This window comes from Salvelinus alpinus, chromosome 19 (genome assembly GCF_045679555.1).
Source record: "Salvelinus alpinus chromosome 19, SLU_Salpinus.1, whole genome shotgun sequence".
Taxonomy (NCBI): Eukaryota; Metazoa; Chordata; class Actinopteri; order Salmoniformes; family Salmonidae; genus Salvelinus; species Salvelinus alpinus.
The window spans coordinates 52397572-52419841 of NC_092104.1; the positions used below are offsets into that span (position 1 = coordinate 52397572).

The 22270-nt window shown below is 42.6% G+C and overlaps 1 protein-coding gene across 2 annotated transcripts; it reads right to left on the reverse strand.

Moving 5' to 3' along the window:
• Positions 1–1479: 1479 nt before the first annotated feature.
• On the reverse strand, positions 1480–17224 carry LOC139545811 (centrosome-associated protein 350). Of its 2 annotated transcripts, XM_071354018.1 has the most exons (9): positions 17004–17224; positions 16467–16717; positions 14030–15828; positions 13702–13881; positions 3013–3039; positions 2613–2855; positions 2367–2501; positions 1969–2094; positions 1480–1787 (listed from the first exon to the last, which is right to left on the reverse strand). In XM_071354018.1, exons 1-9 carry the CDS (start codon positions 17024–17026, stop codon positions 1635–1637), a joined length of 2937 nt encoding a protein of 978 aa, XP_071210119.1. In that variant the 5' UTR covers positions 17027–17224; the 3' UTR covers positions 1480–1634. The 2 variants fall into 2 exon arrangements, with proteins under 2 accessions (XP_071210119.1, XP_071210120.1); XM_071354019.1 differs by lacking the exon at positions 3013–3039.
• Positions 17225–22270: the final 5046 nt, after the last annotated feature.

Here is a 22270-nt window from a genome sequence, read left to right on the forward strand (position 1 = left end):
GGCGAGGGTCGCCATTCAAAGGACGCTAAGGAGGGGGACAAAGACAGTGGTGGAGTGGTGTCCTCGTCCTGCGCCGGAGCCGCCACCGTGGACAGATGCCCACCCAGACCCTCCTCTTGAGTTGTAGGGGTGCGTTCGGAGTCCGCACCTCAGGAGGGGGATACTGTAACGTCCTGACCAGAGTTATTATGTGTTTTGCTTGTTTAGTGTTGGTCAGGACGTGAGCTGGGTGGGAATTCTATGTTGTGTGTCTAGTTTGTCTGTTTCTGTGTCCAGCCTAATATGGTTCTCAATCAGAGGCAGCTGGTAATCGTTGTCCCTGATAGAGAATCATATATAGGAGGCTTGTTTGGTGTTGGGATTTTGTGGGTGATTGTTTCCTGTCTCTGTGTTTGTGTTCTGCACCAGATAGGACTGTCTCGGCTTTCACGTTTGTTGTTTTTGTATGGTTGTAAGTGTTCACCGTTTATTGTCTAATTAAACATGTTGAACACTAACCGCGCTGCATTTTGGTCCTCTCCTTCATCCCAGGAAGAAAGTCGTTACATCCAGCTTATACTGTACATACTATATACATTTTACGGATACAGTATATTTTACATTATAAACTGGGTGGTTCGAGCCCTGAATTCTTATTGGCAGACAGCAGTGGTATACCAGGTGTATGACAAAACATTTATTTTTACTGCTCTAATTACGTTGGTAACCAGTTTATAATAGCAATAAGGCACCTCAGGGAATTGTGGTATATGGCCAATATACCACGGCTAAGGGCTGTGGGTTATCGGCTAAGGACTGTGGGTCATCAAACATGCCGGCATCCATTCAAAACAGCTGGAAACTGGGAAATCTCAGACTTCCTACTTCAGTGCATTCAAGACAACTGGGAAGGCAGAAAAAAACGAGCTCCGACTGGGAAAAATAGTTTGGAACGGTCATCCAACTCAGAATTCCAACTCGGGAACTCAGGCCTCTTTCGTATTTTTCTTAGTTCCCAATTGTCTTGAACGCACCAAAAGCATCCCACTTAGCAAAAACAGGAAGTCCATCAGGTCAGAAGTCAAGAACAGTCTCAGGCCCAGTCTCCTCAGCCGGGTGACCACTTTGTTGTTGTTTGAATCTCAGATTGGCCTCATGATGATGCAGTTTCCTTCTTCTCCAGTAAAAGACTGATCAATAGTGTCTGGCTGTGGTGCATATTAATGAACTTTGTTCTAACCATTTCACAGTTTATTTTGTTGGAAAACCTATGTTGTTCTTGAATGTGTCTAAATTCCGGGCTGTTAGTAAAGAAAATGTGAACATTGTGTAAGAGGGTGTACACTTTTTTGGCACTGTACTGTACATACGGTTTTAGGAGCAATGTTGCACATTATTGTGTTATGTTTCATCAGCAGTCGTTAATGGAGGTTATGTGCTTATTGCTTGATAGACCGACAATCAGGGAGGAATGCGCAATAAAAAGATGTACACGTAGGGTCAAATTAATTCCAATATGAGTGATTTATTTAAATTCTTCAACGATCATAGATAATCAATACATGTAATTGTAAGTGAATTCAAAGCATTTGAGAATAGAATGGCAATTAATAAGATATATTTTATAGAGGGAACCGTAACCTTCTTTCTCAGGTTCAAAAGGATGGTGTCATGTACATGTGTTTGAGAACTGATATAGTGTCCTCCAGGAGAAGACTGAAAATCTCCTCAGACAGTCTCATCTTCACAGTCATCTGGTCAGCGCTGTAGTCCACCCACTGCAGTTCTTCTTTGTGAAGCTCTTGGATCTGAGGATTCAATGTGATCATGAACTTGAACATTGTTGCTGAAAGATGTGTATGCCTTCACCCACTACAACCTAGCTAGGCATTGCACTTATTGATGCTCATATACTCTAAATATCTTTCACGTAGGACTGCCAATAAACTGTTCCCACCAAGGCATTTGAACAAAATGATTATCACATACCAGAATGTAGTCTACTCTGTCTCTCTTTGTACTCCTGTATTTGCACAACGTCAGGAGAATCTCTTTCATCTGAAGGTCCGTCCGTTCCAAGTTGAGCTCTTTCTGCACCTCAGATTTAACAGCAGCCTGCGAAATATGACATTACATTTCAAATTTTGACATTTTTGCACTTATGTTCTTCAGAAGTTCACCTGGGGATGATTACTGCACAAAATCAACACCAAGTGGGTTATTGTTATTTTTCTATATACTGTACATAGATATTTGTGCATTGCATTATACTGTACATATCATATACATAATACACAAAATATGGTAAGTGCATAGGTTCCATGTTCATTTTCATATTTATTTAGACAGGAGATTGTGTATATAGCAGATATAAGGCTACTTGTTACCTTCAGGTCGGTGAGAAAGACTCTACTTGATAGGAGACTTGAGAGTGTATTTTTTGTCTGCCACATAGATCTTGTAATCCCAAAGTGATTGGTCAACACCCCATGAAGAATCTCAGAGGTGAGTTGGTGCATGATCTAGAGTAAGATATAGTTGGCTAATGACCTCAAACATACACAACATTAGCATCCTGATCTGTGAATTCATCCAGGTTTACAATCATCCAATAATTGCACACAAACTCTCACCCGTCCGTAAACTCTGACACTCTCTTCGTCAATGATATAGCCTGGTGCTTCTGGGTTGTAAATCATGGTACTCTTTGCTTGGCCTAAGAGGGTTTCCAAGGCAGTATCAACCAGTCTGTACACTATGTCACGGTCGTGGGGCTGGATTTGAACCTTCTCAGGAGCTGCAGAGCAGAGAGTATCGTGCCACTGTTCTATGAAACACAGCTTACTGGCTGTGCTGTCATCTTTCTTCTTTACTGTCTGAAAAGCATACAAAACTATCACAAAAACGATAATTCAAAAGAAAAAGACAAGTAATAGGCCTACACATTGCATATTCATGAATTCAAACTATTTAACCTTTGTTTAACTAGGCAAGTCAGTTAAGAACAAATTCTTAATTACAATGATAGCCTACCAAAAGGACTCCTGCGGGGACGGAGGCCTGGGATTAAAAATAAAAATAAATAAAATATAAATATAGTACAAAACACACATCACAACAAGAGAGACAACTATTACTGCATTACTAAACAAAATATGTCCTTCAATAGGCGCTAAACAGAAAATGGAAGGTTTTGAATGGAAATAGGGTACACCTATCTTTGCCATGATCATTTCTGACAGTCTGCAATTCAGTGCCGCCCATGCTACTGTATCTCAATTTAAAAATAGGGCACCCTCATTTTACAAGCAGGGGATGCCAGGTTCTTGTTAACACTCGATTTGTGTTAGCAATCTGCCTGCTTCTCTGAGCTCATTGGCAGTTATTAATAAACAGAGAAGGTGCATACCAGCTACAATGATGGAGACTGATTGGCCATAAAGCCAAGGGTGGGGATTAACTGCCACCTGCAGTGCTGGAATGTTAGATCATGAGTTTTATGGTGAAAGCCCTTAATGGCACTCCCCATCCTAAAACAAGATGTGGCAAGTGAACCCTCTATCCATCTCTATGGTTTGAAATCATCATTGTGGTGGTTCCCTGCTGAAAAAAACAGCATGGACCAGCCTTTGTTGTGTTTTCACTGGTGACTAGCCTTCGCTGTATTTTTGCTGGTGACCCACAAGACGTTATGCTGGTTTGCAATAGTGATGGGTCATTCGCGAACGAGTCGGCTCTAAGAGCCGGCTCTTGTAGGTGAACGTTGGGAGCCGGCTCGCATATCAGAAGAGCCAAATCTATTTATACAAATATTTAAAAATTAAGATATGTGTCATGACGTTGGGTTGGGGGTAGGTTTATGACAGTCATAAATACCTCTTTCCCCCTTTTTCCCTCTCCCTACTATAACTGATGTGACATAAGAAAACCCCTTGGTTAACATAGAGATTCTGAGAACATCAGAAGTGGGGGGAAATGAACTATATTTTGCTAATCCGACCAACTGAACATATGCGGTGGTACTTAAGGTATATTATGTCAGTTCGGTTGCCCTCTGACACATTCTCATCAATGATAGAATGACATAAACTCTACTGTGGAAAGTCTAAATGTCAGAGGTATCGGATTCACAGGGAATTGTTGTTTAATTCAAATGTTTGAATATGAAATTATTGGTGAAGAGATTAAATGTAATTTTAGCTTCCAAATGAGAGATTTGGACTTTCATAAGTTTTCCTCTGCTCACAGTGGCCCGCCCCTGTGAAGAGGCATGGGTTATAAACTTTTCAGACACACCCCTCTCCCTCCACTATAAAAGCCATTGACAAGAATATAACTTTCTGTTCCGGGTACGCTAGGATGATGATCCGGTGTCAGAATGGTTCAGATAATAACTACAGAACCAAGCCAACAGCAGCATGGACTTTGATTGTGAATGGTATGAACTTTGAACTCGTATTCACTACAGAAGTGATATCTCCTAGCCGTTGAGTTAGCAACAGCTGCTACAAACGCAGGTTAGGAAGGACAGTCCGAGTATCCCGTCTACTACACACAACGTTACTCCAACGTATCCAGTAAGGCACCAGAGACATTCTTCAAAGGACAGAGGACTCGGGTTGGCGACACGGTCCATCTACCACCAACCTACTGAAGCGCAGCTCAGAGTAAATATTTATTGCATTTTCCTCCTTCAAATGGGCGCTAATTTAGAATGCATAAGATACTGTATTTACGATAGCACAGCTTCGCCTCTGTTCCAGTCTCCCGCTCTTTCACTAAAATCCCGCCCCTTTTCTTTGTGTAACAAGCTGTCATATCTATTCCGCCCGCTAGGGACGTTTTTCTGTATGACGGCACTTTGTAATCAAGTTATGATTTAATTGTATATGTGTGATTCTGTGTGATTAGTTAGGTATTTAGTAAATAAATAATTAAACCCAATTTTGTATTGCTGATTCAACTTGTTAGCCAGGATTCTTGCCGATAATCAAGGATTTACAACTTTCAGATGAGACTGAATAAAATGACGATTAATGTGACTGTTATGGATGTAAAATCTTACTAAATCTTTAAGAGTTTATTCGAAAGATAACAGCTCTATAAATATTATTTCTAGTTAATTAACATTTACATGATTAGTTCAATCAGGTAATATTAATTACGGAGAAATTATTTTATAGAATAGCATGTCATAGCAATTAATCTGGCATAGTCAAAGACACGACATATGAATAATCAAAAGATTTAAATGAATAGAATTAACTAATTCAAAGAACGAAAAAATAAATAAAATAATATAGGCCTAAATGTTAACGCGCACACACATTCGTTCTGACTGTCTGCTCAGACTAACAGCCTCACCTGTTGTTCCTGTCAATCAGACACGCAGTGTCAACCAATGAACCAAAGATGCGTAAGGGAGGGCCGAGCCAACTCATTAACAGTCACACACTTAGCAGCCGAGGAGAGAGGAAGGACAGCTGTGAAAACAACAGCTGGAAAATGAGTTGGAAGCACAGTAGCATTTGGTTCCATTTTAATAATGTAGACAATGTTAGAGCACAGTGTAGGATTTGCCAAAACAAAATCTCATATGAAGCCGGTTCTACGCACAACCTACTCCGGCATAAGCGAACTGTGCACACAACTGTGAAGCTAGCTGTAGCGGAGCCTCGAGAAACTAGCGGGCCTGCTGGTGACAGTGGTGGAGCCAGCACCTCCACACGTGGAGATGTATCCACTCAGTCAAGTAGGCCTACTCCGCGACCCACAGCAACGCAGTCTTCTGTGGACCAGTTTATGCCAATGTCTGTAGCAAAACAAGGCCAAATTGATATTGCATTGGCTAAAATGACTGCCTCCGATTTCCAGCCATTTTCGATTGTGGAGGACAGAGGTTTTAGAAATGATAGCAATAGTCTAAATCCAATGTACACAATTCCAATCAGGAAAACCCTTTCAAAATCACTTATTCCACAACTGTACAAGAGCACACAGGCTTTAGTGCGGGAAAGAGTCCAAAAAGTTACTGCAGTTTGCCTTACCACTGACTGCTGGACTGCTTTGAGTTCAGCGACAGACACCTCAGAGAACTTGGCAGAGGAACTGTTGAGAGTGGCCAGAGAATGGCAAGTAGATGGAAAAGTGGTCTGTTGTGTTAGCGACAATGCAGCTAACATAACCAAAGTCATGAAAATTTAAAAATGGACCCATCATCCATGTCTTGCCCAAACAATCAAACTGATTGTAAAATATGCTCTGAAGGTGATGAAGCCCACTGTGGACAAAGTGAAAGCAGCTGTGGAATACTTCCTGAAAAACTAAAGTCTACACAATGCCAGATGGGGATGCCTGAGCTGAGGTCTAAACAAGACTGCACTACAATTCCACTACAAGGTGGAATTCAACATTTTATATGTTGAAGCGGATTCTTGAGTCAAAGGATGCCATCATCTCTACCCTGGCCATTGTCAATGCACCTGTTGATGCTCTGATTCAAGAGGAATGGAAGGTGGTGGTGGAGGTGTGCAGAGTCCTGGAACCCTTTGAGCAGGTCACTGTGGAGATCAGTGGAGAGAGGTACAGTAAACAGTTATTACTACATCATTATTTAATCCAGTATTATAAATGCCTATGAGCAGTAGATGAGAATGTAGACAAAACATGAACTAATAAGTTACTGTTCTCTCTTTTCAGCTATGTGACAGCCTCAAAAAAGATACTCCTGTGTAAGGGTCTGCAGCGAATCACAGCCAGCCGCCAGAGAGAAGCAAATGTAACCACAGGACATGTGACAGAGTTTATGGACACCCTATGTTCATCAATGGACAGAAAGTTGCACAGAATGGAATATAATCACGTGCTAGAAACCGCTGCACTTGACCCCAGAAACCGCTGCACTTGACCCCAGGTTTAAGAAGTTAGCCTTCAGTGAAGCCAGAGCGATTGATGAGGCTCTTCAAGGAATAACCTCAGCAGCAGGGATGGACAGCCGCAGCAGTCAGGTGGTTCAGGCACCAGGGCAACAGGAAGAAGAGAGAACAGAAGCACCAGCAGTAGTGCCACAAACGTCTGCTGTTTGGATGCTGTTTGACGAGAGAGCAACTGGGGATGCAACACGAAGGAATCCCTCAGCAGATGTCATAATGGAGGCCGATCCTATTTGGAGGAGCCCCAAAGATCTGCAGATCCTCTGAGCTGGTGGAAAAACAAGGCCTCGGTCTACCCACGGCTTACTAAAGTCATGACAGGGGGACTCTGCATAGCGGCCACATCCATTCCCTCTGAGAGGGTCTTCTCGAAAACGGGACAAATAGTTACTGAGAGAAGAAACCATGGTCAGTATTGCTGTGTGCTGCTGGTTATAACATGCCAATAAAGAAGAGAGAGAAAAGAGGGACCCGTTTAATGTTTTAAGTGGGATGCTGCAGTTTTGCACTGTTATTTATTTTTCTTTGACATGGTGCAATATTCTATTATTATGTTGTTCAGAATGTATTTGTTTTGAATTGTTACATTTATATGCACTTTGTTTCTACACATTAAAAAAGTTAGACTTTAATGCACATGTGTAATAGCATCCTGTCACGACTCCGACCGAAAGTGGCTCCCCTTCCCGTTCGTGTGGCGCTCGGCGGTCGTCGTCGCCGGCCTACTAGCTGTCACTGATTCTTTCCTCCCCCTCCTTGTCTGTTATTGGTTACACCTGTTATGTGTTTGTGGTGATTAGTTGGGCTTTATTAGTCAGCCGGCCCGCCTGTTTCTTTGTGCGGGATTGTTTGTTGTAACATTTGTGTATGTTGGAGACGAACGTGTTTGTTCCTGTTCGTGGGTTTTGCTGGACTGTTTTAGTCCCCATGTTTGGGGCATTTTGTTTTGTAGCACCCAGTGTTTAGTGGGGTGGCCTATGTCCACCGTGTGTGCATTAAAGAGCACTACCTTGAACTCTCTGTTTCCTGCGCCTGACTTCACACCCACGACACCCAGATCGTTACACATCCTTTGTTTTTACATTTATTTCAATTTGTGGGATGCTGTAGTTCTGCAAATTGTTACTTATTTTTCTTTGATATGGTGCAATATTCTATTATGCTGTTCAGATTGAATTCATTTTGAATGGTTAGATTTATATGCACTTTGTTTATATACATTCAAAAGTTATACTTTAAATGCAAATGTTTAATAGCATTCTTTTTCATAATAAACCAATGCATTTTTAAATACATCGTGGTTAAGGTAGAGTATGATTTCATTTAATAATTTAATTACAATTGTTTTAACACCAATCATAGTCAAACTATCGCTCTTTTTTCAAAGAGCTGTTTGGGAGCCAAAAGAGTCAGCTCTTTTTGGTGAGCTGAGCCGAATGAGCCTGTTCACTGAAAAGAGCCGGAATGCCCATCACTAGTTTGCAAAGTGATGTCTAATTCCTATTGGAATCCAGCCTTAGCGGGGATATCCAACAATTTGAACTTTTTTTCACCTAAAATCTGCATTCAGTATGACTGCCAAGTAGGAAAAAAATTGTAAACAAGACTACCTAAAGCATTTAAACTGGAACAACCATTTCAGTAACGGATGCAATAAACCCACCTATCAAATTGGATTAGTTTAGAAAAATATGTTATTTATCTGTAGCATAAGATACATGTATTGATTAATTAATCAATCGATGTACATGCAAAAACACAGATTTTGAAACAATCTGCAATAGAGCATGCTGGGAAGTATGAAAATGATGGGTGTCACGACTTCCGCCGAAGTCGGTCCCTCTTCTTGTTCGGTCGGCCTTCTAGCCATCGCCGATCCACTTTTCATTTTCCATTTGTTTTGTCTTTGTTTTACACACCTGGTTTCAATTCCCCAATTACATGTTCATTATTTAACCCTCTGTTTTCCCCATGGTTTTTGTGCGTGTTTGTTTGTTGTCTTTACGGTCCGTATTGTGGGCTAGGTATTATCGACTAGTATTTGAGTCTTGAGTAAAATTACGTATATTACTCATCTCTGCTGTCCTGCGCCTGACTCCTCTGCACCAGCTACACCCAGACCTATTACAATGGGCGTGGTTTTGCAGACCAGTGGTCACCAGAGCACTGTCTGAGTCAAAATGCAAGCTGAGATCTCCCACTAAGATTTTTTTTTTTACATGATATATAAGCCTATATATAAGCCTATGCAACATTAATCTATTAAACAGTACTGTACTGTAGCAATTAAGTTTGTGCAGTAATCTATAGACCTAATTGTTACGTTCGTCGTAAGGAGGAGACCAAGGCGCAGCGTGATATGTATACATTCTTCTTTTAATGAAGAAAGAACACAGAACAAACGCGACGCTATACAAAAACAAGTGCTGACAGGCAACTACACATAGACAAGAACCCACAAAACCAAAAGGGAAAATGGCAACCTAAATAGGATCCCCAATCAGAGACAACGATAAACAGCTGCCTCTGATTGGGAACCAATTCAGGTCACCATAGACCTACAATACCTAGACTTACAAAAAATATATATATATCTACAAAAACCCTAGACAAGACAAAACACGCATACCCACCCTCGTCACACCCTGACCTGACCAAAATAATAAAGAAAACATAGATAACTAAGGTCAGGGCGTGACACTAATACATTATCACTTCATATTGGCTTTGCTTGAATTGCCCTGCCAATGCAATGTTGTTCACCCCATTTTTTTTTATTAAAAAAATAATAATTATGGTAAGCTATATGATCACACAGTAATAGATCAGTTGTTGTATTACTTGTGAGGCACAGCTGAGTGAGCATACATTTAAATAATTTCCTTTTGATTTTACTGGAATGATGGTGCCTGAATCTGATGGTCATTCTCAGTGAAGGGAGAGAGCAGCAGACTGAGGGTCCACCTCTCAATTTCCCTCTGCTCTCCCTTTCCTCCTCTGACTGACCAAAAAAGGACATCGTCTTCCAGCTGATGGCAAAACTCGAGTCGCACCGCATTATTTCTGCCTCATGCACAAATCCATGTTGTTACTGCTATGAAGAGAGAAAATGAAATATTCCTCGATATTAAAAAATACCCAAGTCGCTAATAATAACAATGCAAGCCTATCGATACACTTTCCTACTCATTCATTACAGCTGCAGTGCTCGTTGTAGTGGGAGTAAGAAGAGCACACATTTTATGGCTTATAAAAGTGTTGACACTGCTGAGTAAAAACTTAAACCTAAACTCACTCGTAAAAACAGCAGCTTTTTGCTGTATTTGTTGATAGTCTCTCTAGTCATGGTTTTAAAAGTTTTTAAATCTCACAGTATCAACTTTGCTTTAGCTTTCTTTTATGCCTGCTACATTACAGCAGACACATTAATCTGAGCCATCCGATTGACCAGTGTTAGGCCTATAGTGCATGTGATTTGCTTTCTGGCCCGCTGGGAGGGTATAGTTTGTACCTTCAGACACATAAAATGGTTCAAAATGGAAACACTTTGCCTACCTGGCGCGCAGGGCAGCTGAATCAGGTGCACCTATTTACTGAAATGTTTGGCGATCAACCGGTTGGTGACCACTGACCTGGACTGAACCACTGGACCAGAATACACAACAACGACAAAAATGTTATTTGTCAGGGGTGAGGGTGATATGTGTTTTTGCATTTCAGGAAGGGTTCTTTACTGCTAAGAACCATCTGTCAGTTAAGAATAATCCTGTTCTTTCCCTCTCCACCATGCTTTCCTTTTTATGCCATGAAATGCTACACTGTTAAAAAGTTCCTGTACTTTTTACGGTACACTAAAAGATTACTGGTTGCATTGAAAGTAAATTAAACACCAACACATTACTGAATTTTTACAGCTGAATAAAGGTGTTATTGCTGTAGAAGGACAATATACTCCTGAAAGCAGGTTACTTGAGACTATTCCTCATTTGGGATTTAATCTCACAACCTCTTGGTTGCTACTGACCAGAATTTCCTGAAACGTCATCAGGTCTGTCCGCATGACAGAGATTGGCCACAGATTTAATGAAGAATACATTTCTGAACTTTGATAAACATTGCTCAGAGTCAAGTCAATCATTTTCAGATTATCTGACAACACCAACTTTAAAATAGCAGTGCTCAAGGACATTTGAAGTAAAGCGTGCATAAAGGCTTTGTGGATTTGAATTTGCAAGCTTTGGGGTCGAAGTGCGTTAACGTTTCAGAAGTGCCACCAGGTACATCTTTATTACCAAGAATGTACAGTGCAGGTACAGTACAGTGTTGTTCCCTGGGGTACAAAAAGGTCAAAGGCACACATAGGAACTTTTTTAGGGTACATGTGCGGATAATCTACAACGGTAAATTTTTCTACACAATATCGTGAATATAAAGCACAATAATCTTTGCGCTTTGAAATGTAGCACGGTGGTGGCAGCATCATGCTGTGGGAATGTTTTTCAGGGACTGGTAGACTCGTCAGGATCGAGGGAAAGATAAACAAAGCAAAGTACAGAGAGATCCTTGATGAAAACCTGCTCCAGAGTGCTCAGGACCTCAGACTGGGGAAAAGGTTCACCTTCCAACAGGACAACGACCCTAAGCACACAGCCAAGACATTGCAGGAGTGGCTTCGGGACAAGTCTCCAAATGTCCTTGAGTGGCCCAGCCAGAGTCCGGACATGAATCGATCAAACATCTCTGTAGAGACCTGGCAGAGCTTGAGAGGATCTGCAGAGAAGAATGGGAGAAACTCCCCAAATACAGGTGTGCCAAGCTTGTAACGTCAAACCCAAGACGACTTAAGGCTGTAATCGTTGCCAAAGGTGCTTCAACAAAGTACTGAGTAAAGGGTCTGAATACTTATTTAAATGTAACATTTCAGGGTTTTATTTTTAATAAATTAGCAAAAATGTCTTGACTGTTTTTGCATTGTCATTATGGGGTATTGTGTGTAGATTGATGAAGATTTTTTGTAACGTAACAAAATGTGGAAAAAGTCAAGGGGTCTGAATACTTTCCGAAAAAACTTAAACTGTAAAACCTGTCATTGGCTCTACATGGAGCCAGAGGGTTCTTCATGAGTTGGTTTAAATGGAACTCTAAATGGTTCCCCTACAGCAGGGTTGGGCATCTTTGATGGGGGGGGGGGGCCCACAAAAAGTCTGAACTCATCATGAGGGGTGGTAGTGACTCATGGGTCTGTTTACCCACATACAGACCCACACATGCAGTCAGAGCCCTGACTTTTGCTTAATATGATGTCTGAGTGAGAGTGAACACAAAATAAGTGAGGGCCCCCAAATCGGTAATTCGACCATGATTACAACAAGCCTAGACAGCTGCATAGAATAAATTACCAATCTAAAATAAATTCAGCACACATGGCTAATTGAGTAACGGTCAGTGACTGACATAAAAAATAGACACTGCTGATACACATGGGGGGGTCCGCCAGTTGGGTTCTTCGTGGGGGGTTCTTCATGAAGGGTTCCCCCATAGGGACAAATTACATATCTATTGCTTCTAACCTTTTAACAATCTTTATCATACCCACAGATCCAATGGCGTAGCAGGAAATCCAGGACACTGGCAACCGAGATGTTGCAAGTCCAAATCCCAAGTAAGGTTGACCCCTGATAATCATAATTTTGCTGGTCTGCAAAACCACACCCATTATTATATTTCATCATATTACCCAGCATGCTCTATTGCAGTTGAAACATTTTGAATTTCAATATCTGTGTTTTTGCATGTACATTGATTGATCAGTTAATATATCTTATGCCACACAAAGATAAATAACATACATTTTTCTAAACTAATCCAATCTGTTAGATTTATTGCACCCATTAGTGAAATGGTTGTTCCAGTTTAGATGGTTTGGTAGTCTTTCTAACCTTGGCAGTCATTCTGAATGCAGATTGTGAGAATATACCCTGGCTGGTTTCCAATAGGAATGAAACATCCCTTTGCAAGCCAGTATAAAACAATACTTGATTCTGGTTTTGCTTTATTTTATGTGTCACGACTTCGGAAGTCGGTCCCTCTCCTTGTTTGGGTGGTGTTTGGCGGTCGAAGTCACCGACCTTCTAGCCATCCCTGATCCATTTTTCATTTTCCATTGGTTTTGTCTTGTCTTCCTTCACACCTGGTTCCAATCCCATCAATTACATGTTGTGTATTTAAACCTCTGTTTCCCCTCATGTCCTTGTCGGAGATTGTTTATTGTAAGTGTTTGTGTACGTCTGTACTGGTGTGCGTCGGGTTATGTTTACCCGTTGATTTTTATTACTATGTTTTCTGGGGGGGGGTTTGTAATAAACTGCGCCGTTGGAAATACAGTTATTTCTCTCCTGTGTCTGACTTCTCTGCCGCCAGTTAAACACCCCTTACATTATGCTGGACACCAATGTCCAAAGCACAGTGTAGGCTGGTAACCAGTGAAAACACAGTGGAGGCTGGCCACCAGTGGAAGCACAATAAAGGCTTTTCACCAGTGAAAACACAACAAAAGCTGGTCTGCAAGCATAACCTGCTAGACCATGCTGGTCTCCCATCATAACCCGCTAGACCATGCTGGTCAGCCAGCAAAACCAGCTAAACTATGCTGGTTAGACCAGCTTGACCAGATTCCGACCAGCATAAAACAGAATAGACAAGTATGGAAAAGCTTAACATTTATGCTGGTCTATGCTGTTTGTTTTGGGAAGGTGATGTAAAAAAACTAAACATTTAAAACTTTACTCACATCAATTTGTTTGTTGTCCTCTTTGAGCAAGCCTTTCTCTCTGTTTCTCATCCTTATCTCTAGAGCATCCATCATAAGGTCTTGGATCAGCTCCTCGGTCAAACTTTCCACCCAAGAGTTTATGTCAAAACTAGAGCTCATGTTGTGTCCTGCTGTTTGGGGGCATGAATCAAAACCAATCTGCAAAATAGGACCAATAAATAGTTTGACGAGCGAGCATTTTTTAAGGAGTTTAAAAACACATCAAATACCCCCAAGGTAAAAGTCTGTGATGACTATGCTTTGCCTCAATTGTGCTATTACACGGTCTGATTAAGACAAAACTCACTTGAAATAATGATGATACAGGCATAGGGGTGGATGAACTTGATGCCTCAGGTGTCTCGTTACAACAGTCAAGTTGAGGGTTTTGGCACCATTTCTCTTGTAATTGTCCCTCTTTATAGGTCATTTTAGTAGTTAAAGGATCATTGATTGGTTTATTTTGTCCCCTGTCTATGTTGCCTTCCAATGGTCCACCTGAGGCTTCATCTTCTTTCAATCCATCCTCTTGTGGTTTCAAGCAGTTTGGTGGTTCTTCATCTGAGAAGGGATCCTCCTCAGGCTCAGTATCCAGATCACTGTCTTGTGTCCCTCGTAAAGGAGAGATGTCCTCCGCTCGGACCAGAACACCACAGTTCCTATCACATCTGAAATATTTCACCCCTCTAAAGGTCCCGTTGTGGTTTCCTTCTGGCCTGTCCAGCACCACACCTGCCCAAAGGCCACCAGCAAATGCTGCCTGCCCTTTGTATTTCAGCACACCAGGTCTGGAAAGGCAGACAAGAACCCTGTCGCCAATGTCAAAGGAGAAGAGCAAGTCTGTGACATCCTCGTCCGCTGGAACCAAGCTGGAGTTCTCAGTTCTGTCAAAAACATTCTGACCTTCAGCAAGGTCTTTGTTAGTTTCACCAGAGTTTTTTGTGTTGTTTACATGTAGTGTCTTATCATCAGGGAGAGGAGGAACAAGCTCACTGTTAATGGATGGATCTTCTTTGAGATAAAGATAATTTCCTTCAGAAGAAGGCGGGAATTCCTCTTCACTTGTGATCACCTCAAAATCAGGTTGGGGAGGTAGCAGAGTGGAGCTAACACTCCCATTTCCTGCACAGTGCGCTACAGGTGGAGGGAGCTCGTAGCTTCCATAGGACAGAACCTCATCAACTGGGGAAAGGATTTCTGACAGACCCTCCTCAGATACAGTTGTTTTTGACAACCCTCTAGTAACTGGTTTGGACATCTGTAAAACCAGTGGAATGCACGACTGAGCGAATGGCTTACTCGAAGAAGAGTGGTATATCCTTGCTGGGTTTAGACATAAAGGCTGAGTTTGTGATCCATTTTTTGACCTTCTGGTGAAGTGTGGAAAGCGTGTGTTTCCTCCGCCTCTCGTTCCATCTATAACAGCCTTCTCCTCGTCCTCAATGTAGGTCAGACAGTCACTGCTGGAAGAAAATGCATCTAATTCATCCCCTGTTTCAGAGACACTGTCATCACACGAGGGGCTTTCACGACTCATCTTTGTGTCACTATTGCCTGTGTTGTGGACAAAGGTTGCACTGAACAGACTTCCTCTGTTGGATACAAATATGTTGGTCTTCGTTGTTTGTTCAGCTTCTTTAGGTTCTATTATGGTGCTGCCTGGGTGGGATACCAAACACTCCTCAGTCCCTGTACTGGTTAACTGGTGATTGGTCTCGCCATTATTGCTTAACGGCAATAGACCTTGTGATCTTTGGTCGTTCTGTACATTGAGAATTACTGGGTCGCACATCGCCTCTATAGCGAAGTCTGTGTCCACAGCATCGAGATTAGCACAGGACGTCATTGGTAATTCCTGATCCTGTGCATTCCTCTGTCCCTCATACCTCTTCTGGCAATCTTCAAAGAGCTCCTTGCTATTGGATAGGAAAGAAGATCCCGTCATGGAACTTACAGTGACTGTTTTTGCTTTCGGAGTGTTTGAGAATGATGGACAGATGGAAACATTCTCAAGAGACGAGGCCACATTGAGTAAAGGGGGAAGTGTTTCTTTATTGCCATTCTTTTCAGACGATCTCTTTTCCTCAGGGTAAGCAGTCAGACATCCTGTAAAAAAAATAATAATAATAATAATACATTGTTCCATAGCATATACAACACAGCTTACAGCTTAATTTAAAAAGTCTGACAGGGAGATTCATTTTACAGATAAATGTTCATGTTCACAATTGAATAAAATTCTCATCAGATGCAATTGAATCAGTCAATCCAAAAACAGTAGCGCGAATTGAAAACGGTCTCTGCCTCCCACCCTCTTTTGCCTTGGACTAAATATGCTGAGTCAGCCTGAGAGCATGAATATATATGCAAGGCTGGAAAATCTTCTGGATATAGATTGTCATCTTTATGTAGCAGTATATTGTTAAAAATCAGGACAATAAGAATCAATAGCTCCAATGCAATACATTTAACATGCTGCCTTTATCAGTTTCTGAAAAAAGGTATATCATGAGACAGTGTAGTGTTACTGACACACATTCCTCCTCTGCAGCCTGTATTGCAATAATAATAATATTCTTTAGTATCAGCAGCAGGGAATGAATCTACAGCATATCTCAAAGATCCACTCCAATCAAATGTGGAAGTTTAGATTTTGAAAGCATCATGAATTATTCTGACCTTTATTAACCACTTTGTAAGAAGATTATTGCAGTGTCTGCAAAGCCTGTTCCCATTCCACCTACCTGTTAGAATATCTTCCGGGATTTGCACACCTCGCTCCACTGTCTCACACCGAGGCGATTTTCCTGCACAGAGCTCAACTCTGACACTTTGAGACCGAGGTAAGCCTTTGAGAGTGTGACTATGAGAGGAGCTTGGCTCCTTAGCTGTACGTAGGTCTTGCTTGGACAAGCGCTGTTCCTTAGAATTCCCGTCATAGTTCCATAGTTCCCCAGATGAAAAGAGTCTGCTCAACCCTGAGCCTGTCCAAAACCTGACAAGACAAAACACAGATAAATATTCTCTCTTCAGAGCAGAGCAGCCATGCTGAAATCCTTTGGACACTGATCCAGCCTGGGTCTGGTTAATAAATCTCATATAGACATATGATAATATTAAGTATCAGTATGGCTCAGACATGTGGGACACACCAACCCAGGACACTCTTTGTCCTCAACCAGTCCATGTTACATAGATTGTCCTATTAAAAATATTGCCCTTTGAAATCTACCAAGCAGTGCATGCATATATAATACTGAGAAAAAATGTCCTCCACCTACCCTGGCCTGTTCATGACTGGCATACTGGCACAACTGTTATGTCAGAGATGTTGCAGCTCAAGGCAAGACTGAGTTTTCCTGAGAGAGACTGCAGCCACACCCCTGGCTGCATCTCTTTCATTTCAGCCGTCTGACCCATCTTACTATCCTAACACCAGAAATGATCACATAGCACGAGGAGGATGCATCTTTCTCCGAAGCTTTCCCTTGCTCCTCTCTAGCTTGTTTCACTCCCACTTTCTCTCTCGCTTTCTCTGGCCAATCAGTTTCTCTCTGTATACACCCTCCCCTCTCCTTTCCTCTCCACTCCTTCCTGTTCTCTCTCCCTCTCCCCTCTCTCTCTCACTCTCTCTCTCTCTGAGTGTATACCCTGTCTGACGCACTGTAACAAAGCTTTTAACATCTTCTCTCAGTATACACACTGCTGACAATGTAAATCCCCTAAGAAGCACTTCAGGTTCAAAATTATCTTTGTTTTCCCCCTGAAATATTATACTGCAGTGGCTGTAGCACATACCCAGCAGACATGTCCACATTGGCAAGATGAGGGACCAATGCAGGCTAAAATATTGGCCCCACTTAGGCTGCCCACATTGGGCCGATGGACTTCTGCTCATCGGCTCCACATTGGCCTCCAAGACATTGGCCCAGTGTGGGCAGCCCATTTCTGGTGATGGCAGCCCTCACATCGCCTGAAATAAGCCCATCTTTTCCCAGAAAACATGCCCACATTGGCACGATGTGGGCCCAATGCATATTAAAACATTGAACCCAAGTAGGCTGCCCACACTGGACCGATGCGCCTTTGCCAATCAGCTCCACATCGGCCCTAAGGCAGGTGGCCCGATAATTGATAGTCACGTCTATATTAGGTTTAGAGTCACTAAAGCATGTTAATAAATTATTGAAAGCAGTAGTCTTCCTCAAATGAAGGGGATGATTGCACAATCTTTGTGAGAGGGAGGGTATCTGATTTCATTGGTTAGCCCTGAGTTAGCCTGCCCCCAGGCAGGTTAGTTCTGAAGTATTTTGCCCTGGCTAAAAGGTGAGCCACTTTCATGTTACCGGTTATAACCAAAGTTAATACAAACAGCTCAAACATGAGTCATAGTATAGGGCTCAGAACGAAGCCCTCTATGTTGCCGTCTCCTCTGTCCCACCGCTAAAGCACTATGCTCCTAGTTCATCCCCATCAAGCTGATTGTTGTCTGTGAATGCATCCATCCACACACAGAGAGAAAGAGGAAACAACTGTAAATCAACCATACACTAACAGTATCTACAAACAATTAACAAAGCAATCAGTAATTAAGAATTGATAACTCATCATAATGAGATGGTAAGAACTGAATGATCGTTGTACTGTAGCACGAGATCATAAAGACAGACGGAGACATGCTCAACTCTATTGTGCCTTGCTGTGCCTCTACCTCTTTCATTGCCTTTTTTGCTTTTATTTTCTGGTGCCCACTCTTGAGAGGTTTCATCAGACTCCATTGAACAACAAGGCAGGCCGGTCCAGTAAATTACCGTCCAGCTGTCTCTAATAATGGTCACATTGTTGGACCATACGCTACTATACAGTCTGCTCCATTAGCTTGTAACACTGTTCACTACATTAGACTGTAACTGACAATATCAAAGGGTTTGAAGTCTACATCATCCCATAGTACAGTACACTCCACTCCATTGGGCCGCATTAGCCCGCTGTGTGTGTGTGTGTGTGTGTTGCCCGGTCTGTGGGGGTTCTTCCACCAGTACAGCTTTGCCCTGCTCATTGATGGCCATGAAAGTGTTTAGTAGCTCATTATACACAGCCTTCACACTGGGAGAGAAAAGGAGAAAAGGGGAAGAGAGAAAGGGGAGGGAGGGAGAGAGAGGCAAAATAAGAGATCAGGGCATGACAGAAATGATCATTGAGAGGTGAGATGAAGAAAGACCAACCACATCCACACAGACCATCCTAGTAACAGTTTGACTACAGGTGTAGCCTACCTCTCATTGTCTCAACTAGCTAGCTAGTTTTTCTATTCATCAAGACCTGTTAAAATAGGAAGTCAACTTGGCTGTTTACAGTTAGCGTTACATGCTGACCAGACCGGACATGTCGCTTGCGCGAGCGTCGCAAAATAAATGTAGAAATCCATGTTATTCAATTATTGCACCCACACTGCTCGCGCGCGCCAACGAGCATCTGCGATGCCAAGGGCTAAAATAGAAGTCGTTCCTATTTCTGACGCAGATCGCGCCGAAAGTCATCTCCTCAGTGGTTTATAGAAGCAGCTACCCACGTGCCATCTCCTCATTGGTTATACCCATGTGGGTGATCGAAAGACGAACTTTGTTGCCAGTTGTCGTGGTAATACTATGAAAGTTTAGATGCGATCACCATATAAGTTCAAAGAGGAAAAAGCCTGGAAGGAGGAGAGATGACTAGAAACGATTCGGTTGTCGGAGTAGAGGTCCTTGTGCATTTCAGGTAAAATAACAACTCAATGTTTATATCCCAGGACAAATGAGCTAGCAACAGCAAGCTAGCTAAATAGGACAAATTAACGTTAGCTAGCAAGTGCAAGCTAACTAGCTAAATTGCCATACATGTTTAATGCTTTTCGACCTGTCCCTAAATTAATGTCATTGGTTCAGAGTTTGTTTTGATATTTTAACCTGCGTGTTGTGATCGCGTTTGGTGTGGGGGGGCAAAATACATTTATGCACGATAGCGCACGCGCGCAGCCGGGTTTGGGTTCTGTGTTAGACCAGGGATTCCCAAACTCGGTCCTGATGCCCCTCCTGGGTGCACGTTTTGGTTTTTGCCCTAGCACTACACAGCGGATTCAAATAATCAAAGCTTGATTATGAGTTGGATATTTGAATCAGCTGTGTAGTGCTAGGGCAAAAACCAAAACGGGGGACCCCAGGACCGAGTTTGGGAAACCCTGCGACAACTAGCTAGGAATTGGAACTAAGACCTGAATGTCTCTCTGGTTGATAACGTTAACTAGCTAGGTCAAAGCAATATATACCAAGATATTAGTATTTCTGACATAGTCATAAATAACTAGCTAGCAGGCTAAATAACTGGCTATTTAGCTAACGTCATAACTTTTAGGACCTAGACGTGATTGCTGACAGGAAAAAGTAGAATTGACTGCTAGCAGGAGGAATGTAAAGCTATCTAGCCAAAGTAGAGACCCAAGGTTGCCATTCTGTAGCTAGCCAGGGACCGATTTCCCGATAGCGACGGAACTCAGGCTTAACATGCGTTTCCCAAAACACAACGCAGAGAGAACGCTCGATAAGTGTTTCGTTGAGGCCTGTGTCCACAATGATAGGGTCAAAAGAAAGGAAGCACTGCTCTGGGATCTCCCTCTTACATTAAAGTGGCAATCAGCAGTTGCTACATCCATTTTTGGACTTATAAATTAATTATATGTACCCATTGATTCTTGAAGAATATGACCTATAGATGCCTCATGAGCTTAGTTCAACTGTCATATCCAATCTGTCACAGATACCCCCGATACTGCTGCTCATTTTGTGCACCAGCTCCGGAGGTCTACGTCACCGGCTTTCTAGGCTTCACTAAACTGGATTCAGTACCACCAACCCCAGAATGTCTTGTCTCATTACGCTCACCTGGTTCCCATTCCCCCTGATTAGTATGTTATATATGTGCCCTCTGTTCCCCATTGTCTTTGTCGGTTATTGTTCCAATGTCCGTTGGTCTTGTGAGTACCTGTGCTTTGTTGTTTCGGCTGTGCACTTATTATTTCGGGTCTCGTCCCGTGTAGTGTTATTACGGGTCTCGTCCCGTGTAATCTTTAGACGATAAACCTCGCTCTTTTGTTTGGGTTACAACCCTGTGTATTTTATATACGTGTTTGTTTTGGGCTTCTTCCCCGTGCCCATTTTCATGACATGTTGTATTTTGGGTGGAGTAATAAATCCCGCTATTTCGAATTCCTGCGCCTGTCTCCGATTCTTATATAACGTGACACCATCAGAACCCAAAATAAGCTTTTTTACTCCAATGTTTGTAAATAAATAATATAAACACAATATATAAACTCAGCAAAAAAAGAAAAGTCCTCTCACTGTCAACTGTGTTTATTTTCAGCAAACTTAACATGTGTAAATATTTGTATGAACATAACAAGATTCAACAACTGAGACATGAACTGAACAAGTTCCACAGACATGTGACTAACAGAAATTGAATAATGTGTCCCTGAACAAAGGGGGGTTCAAAATCAATCTGGTGTGGCCACGAGCTGCATTAAGTACTGCAGCGCATCTCCTCCTCATGGACTGCACCAGATTTGCCAGTTCTTAATGTGAGATGTTACCCCACTCTTCCACCAAGGCATCTGCAAGTTCCTAGACATTTCTGGGGGGAATGGCCCTAGCCCTCACCCTCCAATCCAACAGGTCCCAGACATGCTCAATGGGATTGAGGTCCGGGCTCTTCGCTGGCCATGGCAGAACACTGATATTCCTGTCTTGCAGGAAATCACGCACAGAACGAGCAGTATGGCTGGTGGAATTGTCATGCTGGAGGGTCATGTGAGGATGAGCCTGCATGAAGGGTACCACATGAGGGAGGAGGATGTCTTCCCTGTAAAGCGTTGAGATTGCCTGCAATGGCAAGAAGCTCAGTCCGATGACACACCGCCTCAGACCACGACGGACCCTCCACCTCCAAATTGATCCCGCTCCAGAGTACAGGCCCCGGTGTAACGCTCATTCCATCGACTATAAACGCAAAACCGACCATCACCCCTGGTGAGACAAAATCGCGACTCGTCAGTGAAGAGCACTTTTTGCCAGTCCTGTCTGGTCCAGCGACGGTGGGTTTGTGTCCATAGGCGACGTTGTTGCCGGTGATGTCTGGTGAGGACCTGCCTTACAACAGGCCTACAAGCCCTCAGTCCAGCCTCTCTCAGCCTATTGCGGACAGTCTGAGCACTGATGGAAGGATTGTGCGTTCCTGGTGTAACTCGGGGAGTTGTTGTTACCATGTCCCGCAGGTGTGATGTTCGGATGTACCGATCCTGTGCAGGTGTTGTTACACGTAGTCTGCCACTGCGAGGACGATCAGCTGTCCGTCTTGTCTCCCTGCAGCGCTGTCTTAGGCATCTCACAGTACGGACATTGCAATTTATTGCCCTGTCCACATCTGTAGTCCTCATGTTTCCTTGCTGCATGCCTAAGGCACGTTCATGCAGATGAGCAGGGACCCTGGGCTTCTTTCTTTGGTGTTTTTC